The sequence below is a fragment of the Chinchilla lanigera genome, unplaced genomic scaffold (genome assembly GCF_000276665.1).
Source record: "Chinchilla lanigera isolate Chin_1 unplaced genomic scaffold, ChiLan1.0 scaffold00092, whole genome shotgun sequence".
In the NCBI taxonomy this organism is placed as follows: domain Eukaryota; kingdom Metazoa; phylum Chordata; class Mammalia; order Rodentia; family Chinchillidae; genus Chinchilla; species Chinchilla lanigera.
In genome coordinates, this window is record NW_004955493.1 from 376,072 (window position 1) to 388,679 (window position 12,608).

The 12,608-nt window shown below is 44.8% G+C and overlaps 1 protein-coding gene across 1 annotated transcript in view; it reads left to right on the forward strand.

The window, feature by feature from the left end:
* Window positions 1-10,580, forward strand: part of Tmem159 (transmembrane protein 159) — an 18,253-nt gene extending 7,673 nt beyond the window's left edge. Inside the window, exons 3-5 of the mRNA XM_005405049.2 lie at window positions 5,374-5,542; window positions 6,166-6,304; window positions 9,831-10,580. Coding sequence (XP_005405106.1) covers window positions 5,374-5,542; window positions 6,166-6,304; window positions 9,831-9,912 — 390 coding nt within the window. The 3' untranslated portion in view covers window positions 9,913-10,580. The remainder of the gene's footprint in view (window positions 1-5,373; window positions 5,543-6,165; window positions 6,305-9,830) is intronic.
* The last annotated feature ends 2,028 nt before the right edge of the window (window positions 10,581-12,608 follow it).

The following is a 12,608-nucleotide window of genomic DNA, read 5'->3' on the forward strand; positions in this document are numbered from 1 at the left end:
CATGCTTCTTGAGCCATTCTGTCAGTCTATGTCTTTTGATTGGTGAATTGAGGCCATTGGCATTGATGGTTACAACTGATATGTATTGATTTATCCTTGTCATGTTATTTTCCTTTTATTGGCTCCCCTTCTTTTTTTTTCTCCCTCCTGTTTACTTGTTTGCTTTGCCTGGTGGATTCCTTCTGTTGGGGTTTATGGGGTTCTAGTCCTTGTTTTCTCTTTCTATGAATCCCCTGGTTTGGTGGTTATAAATTTCCTCATCTGTTCTTCATCATGGAAGTATCTTATTTCTCCATCAGTTTTGAAAGATAGTTTTGCAGAGTACATCAATCTGGATTCAAGGTTGTTTTCCTTTAGAACTTGAAATACTTCACTCCAAGCTCTCCTTGACTTCAGCATTGGTGATGAGAAATAAGTTGTGATTTTGATGGGCTTTCCTTTGATTTGTCTCTTTTCCCTAACAGCTTCTAATATTCTACTCTTGTGTTGAATTTCTGGAATCTTGACTATGACGTGCCTGGCTGTAGATTTTTTTTTTGTCATAGCCAATTGGAGTTCTATGTGCTTCATTTACTGTATGTCAAATTCTTTTTCTCTACCACGGAAGTTTTCTGCTTTGACATCTGTAAACAGTTTTTTTTAATATCATTTGTGTTATCTCCTCCTTTTTCACTGACTCCAATTAATCCTAAGTTATTCTTCATTTCATAGTCTAGCAGCTTATGTTTTGATTTGTTGTGGTCTCTTGCTATTTTTAAGAAATCTTTCTTTTCATGATTGCTGGCTGCAAGCCTGTCTTCTATATCTAAGATCCTGTCCTCACATTGGCTTAATCTGCTGTGGATACTTTCAATGGAATTTTTCTTCTCCTGGATATCTGCTTGAATCTGCCTTATGCATTCCATTTCTTTCCTATACTGAGCATTCATGGCTTCCATAATTTTCTTAAGCTCCTCTATTTTCTTACCTGCATCTGCTCTAGAGTCACTAAGCATGGTTTTCATTGTGGACACCATCTCTGCAGTTATCTGAGGATTATTTCTGATTTGATTTTTTTCTAGAGCTTCTATTGCTTTGTTGTTACCACTTCTGTGATGCCAGGTGGGTGGTTCTCAGATTGTCCCACTTCACTGCCCCCTGGGTTTGCCTTTGGTGATGTTTGGGGTTGCATCTTGTTTAAGTGTCTTCTCATTTTCTTTTCCTTTTTTTTTTTTTTTAGTTTAATTCCTGGGGTGATGTTTGTAACAGCTGTTTACAACAGTTATATCACTTTTGGCTATAGTGGTACCAATAACAATAACATAAAACACACGAAATGACAAACTAAAGACAATGAAAATGACATTGAAATGACATTGAAAATGACATAGAAAATGACAAACTAAAGCAACCATTAACTTGCCACTTTTAACCATATGAACTAAATTTGTGGTTATACAACAAAATCTAAAACAAACCAGAAAATTTTGTGCAGTATACAAGTCCTTAGTATGTCAATTTTGTCCTCAGGGGTTAAAATTTAAAATGGGTTACAGAGAAAATACAAGTGGAAGAAGAGGAAAAAATTAGAAGGCTGGAGGGTAAAGGGGGATCCCACTGACTTTGGGAAACTGGTGCAGAAAATTGGAGGAAGAGATAAAATGAACTGAACAGAACCACAGCCACAAAGAGGCTAGACACCATGGTTACACTCATATAAATACAAGTTCAAACAATGAAGGAGAAAGAAAAAAAAAAAACACAAAGACAAAACAAAACAATACAAAAAAGAGCAAAACTACAACAACAACAAAAGAAACAAAAAGAGGAAAAGGAAAACAACAACAACAAAAAGTCCACTTCCAGGTTTATCTCTGCTGGCACTGGTAAACAACCTATGTATACAGTGTCGCCATCCCTGTTGATTTATCCCCCAAAGCGAGCCAGCCTGCACCCTCTGGCAGTTTGCAGACGTCAGTGCACCTTCCATAGGCCCGAGCCCCGCCGAAGCCACTAGGTGGAGCCGGCAGCCGCTCTGAGTCCTGAGCTCTGTCAGTCTCTCTCCAAAATGGCTCCCTGCTGATCACTCTCAGTGCGGGACCACTGAGCCCTGGCGTTCACTGGCAGCTGGTGCCGTCCTTCACCTCAGCGTGGAGGCCTCGGGGTCGCCAGCGTCGCCGTGGGCGCAGGTTGCACCGCTGCTCTCACACGGTGTTTCACATCTCGGGAGAAGGCAGCACCGCCTGCCTCCCTCTTCACTGAAGTTTCTCTCTGCACTCTCTCCGTGGCTTCAGTTCGCGCCTCAGTTCCTTCCTGGACTGGGGGGACTCGCCTCCTTCCTTCTCATCTTCCCCACATTGCTATATTCCGGTGTCAGGACGGCAACACCCAGAGAGGTTCTGTCTCTGTTGCCTGGCACTCCGCCATCTTGCCACGCCTCCCCTCAGCGTGTATCGTCGATCACTAGTATCCCACTCAGGGCCAAGACTGCTGGGACTCATGTCTTGCACAGGCATGTGCGTGTTGTAATATGTAAGTACATCACTGCCTTCTTAAGAACAGTAAAGAGCACTACAGCACAGCATTGTGTGAAATCCCAATCACAAGCACAGAAACATGAAAAGCATAATACTAAATGGATGCAGTGCTATAGTTTAGATCCAGGGTATCCAGCGTTTTGGTTTATCTGGGCTGCATTGAGTGAAGAGGAATTGCTTTGGGCCACATATAAAGTGTATAATATAGTTAATATATGAATAATTAAGCTTCCTTTATATCTTTTAAGTTTTTAATTATAATTTTTTTTAGAAGGGCAGCAGCCTGTAGGCTGCAGGCTAGATATACCCATGTCAAAGGCTGAGTTCCCACAATAGCATCTTGGGAGGTGTGGAGCCCTCAAGATGTGAGGTCTAGTGGGAGGAAGTTAGGTCATTGGTGAGGAACACGCTCTTGAAGAGGGGTACAGGACTCCGCCCACTCCTTACTCTCTCTTGCTCCCTCTCTGCCATCAATCTAGGTCTGGCCGTTAGTGTGTCTTGCCTGATTTCCTGCAGATCTCCCTGACTGCTTCTTGCGTGGGTTCATCTTCCTTAAATTGCTCCTTCCGGTGCATCACAGTCCTGACCAAGGACCCCTAGTTTGCTCCCCTCCACCAAAATAGTGTTTAAATGAGTGCTGTCCAGTGGATATATTATGTAAGCCATATGTACCATTTTAAATTTTCCAGGTGTCACATTTTAAAACATAAATTAATCTCAATAGTGTATTTTATTTAACCCAGTATATCCCAAACTATAATTTCAGCCTGTAATCAATATAAAAATCATTAACAAGTTATCCAATGTTCTTTTTAATCTCAATTCAGATTCCAAATTTCCACTGGAAATATTTGGCTCTCTAATCAATAATCATACAATTTACAGTTTAAAAAACTAGATTTGCATGGCCAACCTATTTGAAATATACTTAAAAGTTTTCCAGTGACTGAATCAAATGTCAAGTTCTGTTTTTATTTTCGAGACAGTGTCTTGCTGTGTAGTTCAGTCTGGCCTTGAGTTCATGGCAATACTTGGTAAGTGCTGGGATTATAGGCATGCACTACCCTGCCTGTCTCAAATGTCAGTTTTTAAATTTAAAGTTAAGGAAAAATTCTGGGCATTGGTCACATCAGCCACACTCCAAGTTCTCAGTGGTCTTATATGGCTGCTGTCAGACAGTGCAGGAATGAACCTTTTAGCCTGGCATGTGGGCATCCCATCGTTGTCTGCCCCTCCTGCCTCGCAGCTGTCCCTCCCTGGCAAGGCCCACTCCCTGTGTGCACTGCTGCATCCCTTACCTGAGTGCTACCATCATGCTTCCTTGGGCCCTTTTGAGTGTCAGGATCAGACAGTTGAGTATGTCAGATGACATAGGGGGCATTTGCTACAAGGATACATGAGGACTAGGCCTGAAAAACAGTAAAGGCCTGACACAGTGCAAGACCCCAGCCCAAATCCCTTCCACCTCCCTCTTGCCTTTGGCACCCTCATTTAGGAAGATCTCACTAGCTTTGATAATGGAATATCTGAGCTAGGAAGCCCTGGCTCAGAGGTGAGTCTTGGTATAGTCATCTCTGGCTAACAAAGCCGAATAACAAAGTCTTTGGCAGCCTTTGTCAAAATGGAGAAGCAGGAGGCAGTGTGGCCAGTGGGCACTGTGCCATGCTGTGGCTTTCCGAGAAGTGAAATTTATCGTGCTTTAAGAGATTTTTTCCTTAGGGGGCAGTGTGGAGGCACCAAGACAGATGCCTGTGGCTCTTGGAATGGCTTTTGCTATTCAAGCGGGGTCAGCCCTGCGCTTTGACTGCCATCTTGAACTATAAAACTCCATATTTTCAACTTGCCCCAGATTCCCACCGTTGAATCACTTGCGTGGACATCTCTCTCTGGGAAGCACTTGTGTTTTGGGAAGTGGCACCTGTAACCCCTGCACTTGAATTGTGTTCTCCTTTCAGTCACTTGGCCTGCAAAGCTCTCAGGAATGAGACCCAGGAAGAACCAGTTTTTATGGAGGAATGTTTGGGAATAGTGGGAGCTTTCAGGGGAACAGGGCCTATAGTGTGAGTACTGGGAAGAGAGAAGGCGCGGCTTCAGAAGAGGGAGCAGCCCGTCCTTTCCAGGCTGCCTGGGGCCAGCTCTGCTTTAAAGCCGTTCCCCTTCCACCGAGTCAGACCTCAAAACCCCACTGTTAAATCGGCACACGCTTACAGTCTTCACCAGGCTGTGCACATCGACGGCACCACGGTTAGAGACAGAAGCATTTTTACCCAGCGAGGCGGCAGCTATTGCTTGCACTTGACACTGTTGTCAGGGCCTTAGCTTTGAATGCCTGGACCCTGTCACTTGAAAGCTGGTCATCAAATAAGTCATTCCGTCCACTGCATCTCAAACGCTAATGTATGTACAGATCACCCGACTGACCAGGCAGAACTGGATTCAGCGGGTGTGGGCTGTGGCCTGATGTTCTGCATTTCTGCTAAGCTCCTGTGTGTTGCTGAGTAGCTAGAATTGAACCTTTCCAGTCCTCAGTGACCTCCACTATGAGAATCTCAGCTGTGAAGCGGGAGGCAAATTGCACCTACGGGTGAGGGTGCCTTCAGTGAGGGTGCCTTCAGTGAGGGCCTGTGTTAGACAGGAGAGCTGTTTCCTCCTCTTATAAGGCCTGGCACTGGGTGGGAACTTGAAACGCCGTTTGACCCACATAGCTGCCTGGATGACTCATGTTTGTAATGAGGTCTTACTTAGGAGCTTTCCAACTTGACGACCTCTGGTTGTCCTTCCCACAGTGTAGAGAGACTCGTTCACCCTAGGATTCAGACGTGACGCTCAGATCTGGTTCTTTGTCCCTTGCCGGCAGGTGGTTGCCTTCATGAAGTCTCCAGTGGGTCAGTGCTTGGACAGGCATCCTTTCCTGGCCCTCTCCCTGCTGGTGTTTGTGTCCATGTCTGCTGTCCCTGTTGGGATCTTCCTGCTCCTCGTGGTGCTCAGCTGCCTGGCCGCACTTGTAGGAGTCATATTACTGGAAGGTATCCTGCTCAGTTACTGGAAACTGACTACTTGGGAAGACAGCATTTAGTGGGCATCCACCATTCTTGTCACAGGTTCCCATTTCCAAAATAAGACAGCTTGTCAGAGCAGTTAAAACATAGGCTCTAGCCGGGTGCAGTGGCGCGTGCCTGTAATCCCGGCACTCAGGAGGCTGAGGCAGGAGGATCATTGTGAGTCCAAGGCCAGCCTGGGCTACAAAGTGAGTTCAAGACCAGCCTGAACTGCATAATGAGATGGTACATCAAAAAGACAAACAAAAAAATGGGCTCTAGAATCTGCATAGCAAAGCACCTCCACTAGTGTGATTTTAGACATTATTTACCTTTTCTGAGCCTCAACCTGTTCAATGGGTAACAAAAATGAGCAAAGAGACCCAAGTAATATAATGTGGGAACAGCAAAGACTGGAAGCACCTGGAGGGCTGGCTAGTTGCTGTTAAACAGTGAGGCACACCCAAGTTAAGTACCACAGAATCTGGATTTTTATGGAAATCTTGCTTAAAAGTTTTGAGCTGTCATTATTTTGAACGTACTGGCCCAATGTTTGCCTGTTTTGAACCAGGTGTTGATGATCGCTTCTTCTAATCATGTTCTCCTCCTAGGGCTGGTCATTTCTGTGGGTGGCCTTACACTACTTTGCGTCCTCTGTGGCTTGCTCTTCATATCGCTCGCCATGTCCGGGATAATCATGATGTCCTATGTGGTGGTCTCCAGCCTCATCAACTACTGGTTTTCTTCCAGGTAAATACATGTTAGTGGAACAATTTAATCTTGGCCACTGGGGGGAGTTTCTAAGATATTGTACTAGCACCAGGTGGTGCCTAGAAGGCACATTGTAAGAGGCAGGTGTTCTCATAGTTCCCTAGTTCCCTATCAAAAACTATTGTGTTTAGTTCTTTAAAAAGATACCCATTTAGCTTCCAAAAGTCAAAATAAGGGTTTTTTATGTGTGTGGTAGGAGAATGTTGGGGAAAGAAGGAGATCAATAGGAAAAGAAATGATCCACCATCCTATTCAAGATGTGCATCCCCCGGAAGGTACAGGAGCCAGGAATCTCTTGTCCCCAAGTCTGTCTTGAGAGAGAGTCCCATATTGGAGTGTATGGATTTCATTCCTGTAGTACAGCTCCTAAGTACCAGTACTTCATCTTTGGACTTTTTATTAGTTTTCCCCGTTGCTGGTCACAATACTTGAAATTCACAATTTAAGACAGAAAGGTTTAGTTTAGTTCGAGGTTTGGGGCAATTCAGTCCATAGTCAGCTGGCTGCAAGGAAAGAACATCATAGCAGAAGAGCCTGACAGAACAGAGCTGCTTAGGCCATGTCTCCATGCCCAGCCCAGATGCACCCAGGAGCACGTTCTGCTAATCTGCTAGGCCTTTATTAATCCAGTGAAGTTGACATAGCAGGAGTAACAGTCACAGCCTTGACTATGACCTGCTCAAATCAGTAATAAATTCTGGAGTCAAACCAGCTGTTTGCTGGGGAGATAGCTCAGTGGCACAGCACCTGCCTGGGAAGCACAAGGTCCTGAGTTCAATTCCTAGTACCAAAAAAAAACACCCAAAAACAAAAAACCCCCAGCTGTGTTGAAATTACTGGGATATGCTGTATTTCTCTAAAATAAGCTGCCCTCCTAAGATATTTTAAAAGATGATTTTTAACCTTTGATGTTTGTCCTGTGTATACTTTTAGACTGGTACATTCCCGTGAGGAGCACTGTAGCTCTTGCTAATTGGATGTGAGCGGCTGACACCCGTTAGGGCTTGCTTTGTGCCTGGGTCTCTGTTAAGCCCTTTCCAGCCTCGTAGTGCATAATCCTCACAAATAGCACCATTGTGTCATCAGGAAAATGAATCAAAGCCCAAAGCTGAAAGTAGGCAAGAAGGGGCCTACTTCTAGGTCAGTTAATTCTCAAGTCCTCATAACTGAGATACCAAGTGACTCTCGGCAACTTGTGCAGAGTGCCACGTGGTAGATACTTTCAGCTTTGCAGCCCGTGTGTTCTCCGTCATAACTGTTCAGATCTTCTGTGTAGCATGAGCAGACAGTACGCAAATGAGAGTGGGAGGCACTGGTTCTAATAAAACTTTATTTGGAAAAACAGGCCTTTATTATTTGCAAAAACATGGCCTGCAGGCCGTGGTTTGCCAGTCCTTCCTCTAAAAGAACTAATACTCTTGAGTTTTTTCCTCTACAGATAGCCCTTGAACAACTTTTCAAAATGTTGTCCTATTGTTACAATATGTTAAAGTGGGTATAAGTAAATCAGCTCAGAGGTGATTCTCACAGGATTGCTTAATTGCCTTTCGTAAATTGCCTTGATCATTATCAGACTCAAAGGAGATAAAACAAGAAAATGTTGGCCTATTTGTCTTCTTCTGATGTGTCTGAGCCAAAATCCACCCCTGGCTATGAACCCTGCTCTAATAGGCAAGTTCTTAAAAATTACACCATCGGTTGTAGCAAAATTTGAACGGCTATTTATCAACGAAGAGACTGATTGGGTGGGAATTTGTACTTCATTTCCTTATAGGTATCCAGGCTCATCGTTGTTGTTTTTTTTTTTGTTTTTGTTTTTTTTTCTTTTAAAAAGAAGAGGAGGAAAAACATTAACAGACAGACAACATTTTACAACATAGCAAAAGTACAGTACAGACAATATGGAGTTACAAACAAAGTGGTAGGGAATTAACAATGGTTGTTGTATTACATATTGATATCTTCAGGCTCATCGTTTTTACTTTCTCATTTGAGCAGAGATTTTCAAGCTTTCTGTTCTCAGGACTCATTTTACCCTCTTAAAAATTATTGAGGCACCCAAAGTGCTCCTTTTCTTGTGGGTTCAATGTGTCCAATAATGTTAGAAATTAGAGCAGAAATTTAAAAACTATTTACTTAAAAGGAAAAGTATTGCTCACTGATAGAAAAAAACAAAAAAATATATTTTAGGCAGGGTGGTGGTGCACACCTATAATTGCAGCCTGAGGCAGGAGAATTGCCTTGACTTGAGGCCAGTTTGGGCTACATAGTGACACCCTGTCTCAAAAAAAAAAAGAGAGTGGTGGTGCATGCCTATAATCCCAGCACTCAGGAGGCTGAGGCAGGAAGATCACTGTGAGTTAAAAGACAGCCTGGACTACATAGTGATAACCTGTCTCAAAAAAGACCAGACAAACAAATAAAAAACCCAAAAAGAAGGAGAAAGGCTTCTTAATTTTTTTGTTACCAAGTAGGAATTCAGGCGGCAAGTAATGAAGAAAACCCCTACATACTAACTTAAAGAATAGGGTTTTATTTTTATTTCATAATAAAAAGGTCTAGATAGCCGAGGGCTGATTCAGCCACTCTGGTGTCAAGACACAGGAACCTTCTACCTCTCTGCGCTGTCATCCTTCGCTCATTGGTTTGCCGCATCATGGCCCAAGATAGCACTGTTTACACCAGGTACATTTATAACGGGAAGAAGGAGGATCGTGTTCACCAGTACAGCTGACCCTTTTCATTAAGTAAGTAAAATCTTTTCCAGGACTTCACCCAGTTCTCCCGCAAACAGACTTCATTGGCCAGAACTTTGTCCGATGGCACCTCTAAGCTGGGAGTGTTCAGCTTCCTTCTCTTCTGAAGCATAAACTCAGAAGTAGAAGGATGCAGGGTGTGGCCGTGGTCAGCTGAGCTCTGATGTGTGACACCCATAGTCAGTGATGGTGAGGCTATTTGCAATTCAAAGATGACTTACAAATCCTATTAATACTGATAGAGCTACCACCCATGTCATCGCCCTCTGAAACATGCAGTACCAGGGACTGAACAATACACAGCAGTTTGTGTTTTTTGCCCTGCACCTTTGGCACTTCCACCGAAGGTGTCAGAAGACTACCCGAAGCAGAAGGTGGGGTCTCTGTTTTGCTGCTGTTGTTGCAGTTGTGTGATGCTGAAAGCTGCTAACTTCCCTGGTATCAGTTCTTTTCCACTGGTAAAATAGAGCTGTTGCCCTTCCTTCTTTGCTGTATTGTTGAAAAGACATAGACATTTGGGGAAAACAGTATCCAGATTAGGAGAAGGGAAGGGGGCCATCACCCTACCCCTCATCCAGTCATTTTGACCTCCCGTACCCTCCGTTTCCTCATCTGTGTCACAGATCTGCTCCCAATCTGATGCGGTTGCAAGAAGCGGCTAAAAACGTCAGCAAGGAATGTCACCTGTTCAGCTCCGTACAGTCTGAGCTTTGACCTTGGAGTAACCTTTTCTTCTTGTCCCCAAACAGACCACTGGCAAAGCAAAACCCCAGTGCCAACTGTCAGCTGGCTATGAAGGCTACAGACCTGGAGGGGCTCTACCGGGAGTGACTGGCTGGAGGGAACCGGAGATGTGTTTGGACTTCTCAGGATAGCTTTTGGGGCATGCTCAGCCCTTGGGATTAAGGCTCAGACAGGCGGCTGGATAGTCACGCACACCTAGGCTGTGTCCTCCAGCTTCTTCACACACTGTGTATAAAACCCTCCAGTGGCCAAGGTGGCCTCTCACCCGCCACTCCCAAGTATGCAGACTTCACCTTGGCAGGGCTTGTGCCTCCAGAGCTGGCCTCAGGACTTGTGTCTAAGGTCCCGAGGCAACACTAGTTTGTTTTTGAGAGTTTTGTTTTGTTTTTTTTTTGAGATGAGGGAAGCTGTTTATTTTTGCCACTCATTTGAAATACGGGGTTTAAAAAAATCTAAATCAAAACCAGCTTTTCTGCCTTATTCACTGTGTATGAGAAAGAACAGTACAATTTGGGAATAATGACCTCGCAAAGTTGGAAGAGTCTGTTTAATTTCGTGTCCCAGAGTCTTTTTGAAAAAGTCCCAAGGCATGGTTTCCACTATTACTATTGAGTGCTATTCCGTGTGGTTGATCTCTTGTGTACTGATACTTGATACTTTTGTATTGACTTAAAGAACTTGTCCTGTTAAGCAATTTCTTTTACAAAAAATGTAAAGGACTGTGAAGCACAAATAAAGCACCCCTATGATTTCTACTTCTTTGATTTATTTGCTGTATCTTCAAAATATTTGTGTAGGTGGGTTTTTTCTTCTATACCCTTTCTCTTTCCCGCGCCCCACACGAGGCCTGTGTCAGATTTGCATCACTGTGGCTGTCTGAGTAACGTCTCATTGCTGGGACAGAATGCCCAACACCCTCAGTGTAACGGAAGAGAAGTTCATTTTGACTCCCATTTCGGAAGGTTCAGCCCTTGCGTGGCTGAGCATGGCGGCAGCAGGCGAGCGGGGGAAGCCGCTCCTGCCACGGCAGCCAGGAAGCGGAGAGCAAAGGGAGGAACTGGAAAGGGCAATGCACCCTCCAGGTCACGCCCGCAGTGGCCCCCTCGTCCAGTCAGACTCCGTCTCCTAACAAGACGTCAGCTATGATGCCCTCTAATGCGGCCGCCTCACAAAGGCCTGTGGCCGCGTGAGGCTTTGCGGGGCTGTGCAGAGCTGAGCCAGCGCAGTGACACAGTACCTGAGGTAAATCACCCGGATAAGAGAAAGTGTGATTTGGCTCTTGGTTTCAGAGGTTTCGTGATTACTTAACTGTGGGTTTGGACCTCTGGTGGCCCAGCACATGATGGCAGGAGCGTGTGGTACAGCACGCTTGTTTGTGTTCTGGCAGTCGGGGAGCAAAAAGACAGGGGCTGGGGTCCCAGGATCCCCTTTAAGAGTGAACACAAAGGACCTAACTTACTCTCAACTTCCAAAGATTCACCACCTCAGCAGGACTCCAGGCTAGGGACCACAACTAACACGGGGGCCCTGGGGAACCGTAAAAGGCATGGCACCTAGCTGTTCCTTCTCTGTCGATGTCATAGTTAATCCTGGGTAGACAGACCAAATTCAAAGTTGCTTTAAAAAGTTTGGGGGACAGGTGAGGGGGTAGTTTCACTCGACCAAAAAGCTGCGGGGGAGATCTTCAGGCGCTACTGGACCCAGAGCTCAGGTGCTCTCCCTGTGCTTTTCTCAGTGTGAACTCTTTTTCTCAGGCAGGCTCATGCCAGGTGGAGGTCCCAGCAGCCTGGGTTAGCACTCTGAACTTGGAAAGGAAGCTACTTACTGCCTATATTACGTGTAAATATTATGAGTTTGTCTCTGATTAGCCAGATGAGGGTCATGTGAGCAACTCTGAACCAATAAAAGTGGCCAGGAGGATGGAATGTGCTGGTGGGGCAGGACTGGGACATGTGTCCATTCAGGAGCCAGGGGAGGGGATAGGTCAGCCCCACTGGGGAGCAGAGAGGAATATCAGGAGAAAAGGAAATACAGTGAAACCTTGGATTGGAAATAACTTGTTCTGCAAGTGTTTCACAAGATGAGCGAACATTTCTAATCAATTTTAACTTGATAAAGGAATGATGTCTTGCAACATGAGTAGTACGTAACGCCGAGCATCGCATGATCACAGCTGAGCCCTCTCTCATCCTGTCTCTGCCTCTTTTCTCCTCTCTCCCACTCCCTCACTCACTCTCTCTGGGATTGTGGGTGACCATCTCCCAAAGGCAAGAGGTTATGGAGGAGATCTCATCTGCAGAGGAGGAGGAGAAAAAGGAAGAGGAACCCCTCACTTCAAATGAGATTAGAGAGATTTGTAAGATGTGGGAAACAGGGCAAAATTTTGTAGAAAAGCAGCACCCAAATAGGGCTGTACCAGTACAAGCCGTGAACCTGTTTAACAATCACGCAATGTCACATTCCCATGAAATCCTCCAGAGGAGGCAAAAGCAAGTGTCACTGGACAGGTCCCTTGTTAGAGTTGCATGAAAAGAAAATTCCACTGAGCCGATAGATAGCAGTGATTCCATTAGTGATGGCGAAAGTCGTCCTCCACAGTAGCCCTCCTCTCTCTTGTCTCCCTCACACCAGCCACGAAGGTTTTCAAAGGTAAATGCGGGTTAATTTGTTTATTTTTCTTTATATTTTGTGTTTTATTTATTACTTTATATTACAGTGTTGTAATCATTTTTATATGAATATTTTAGGGTTGTAGGATGAATTGTCTGAGTTTCCATTATTTC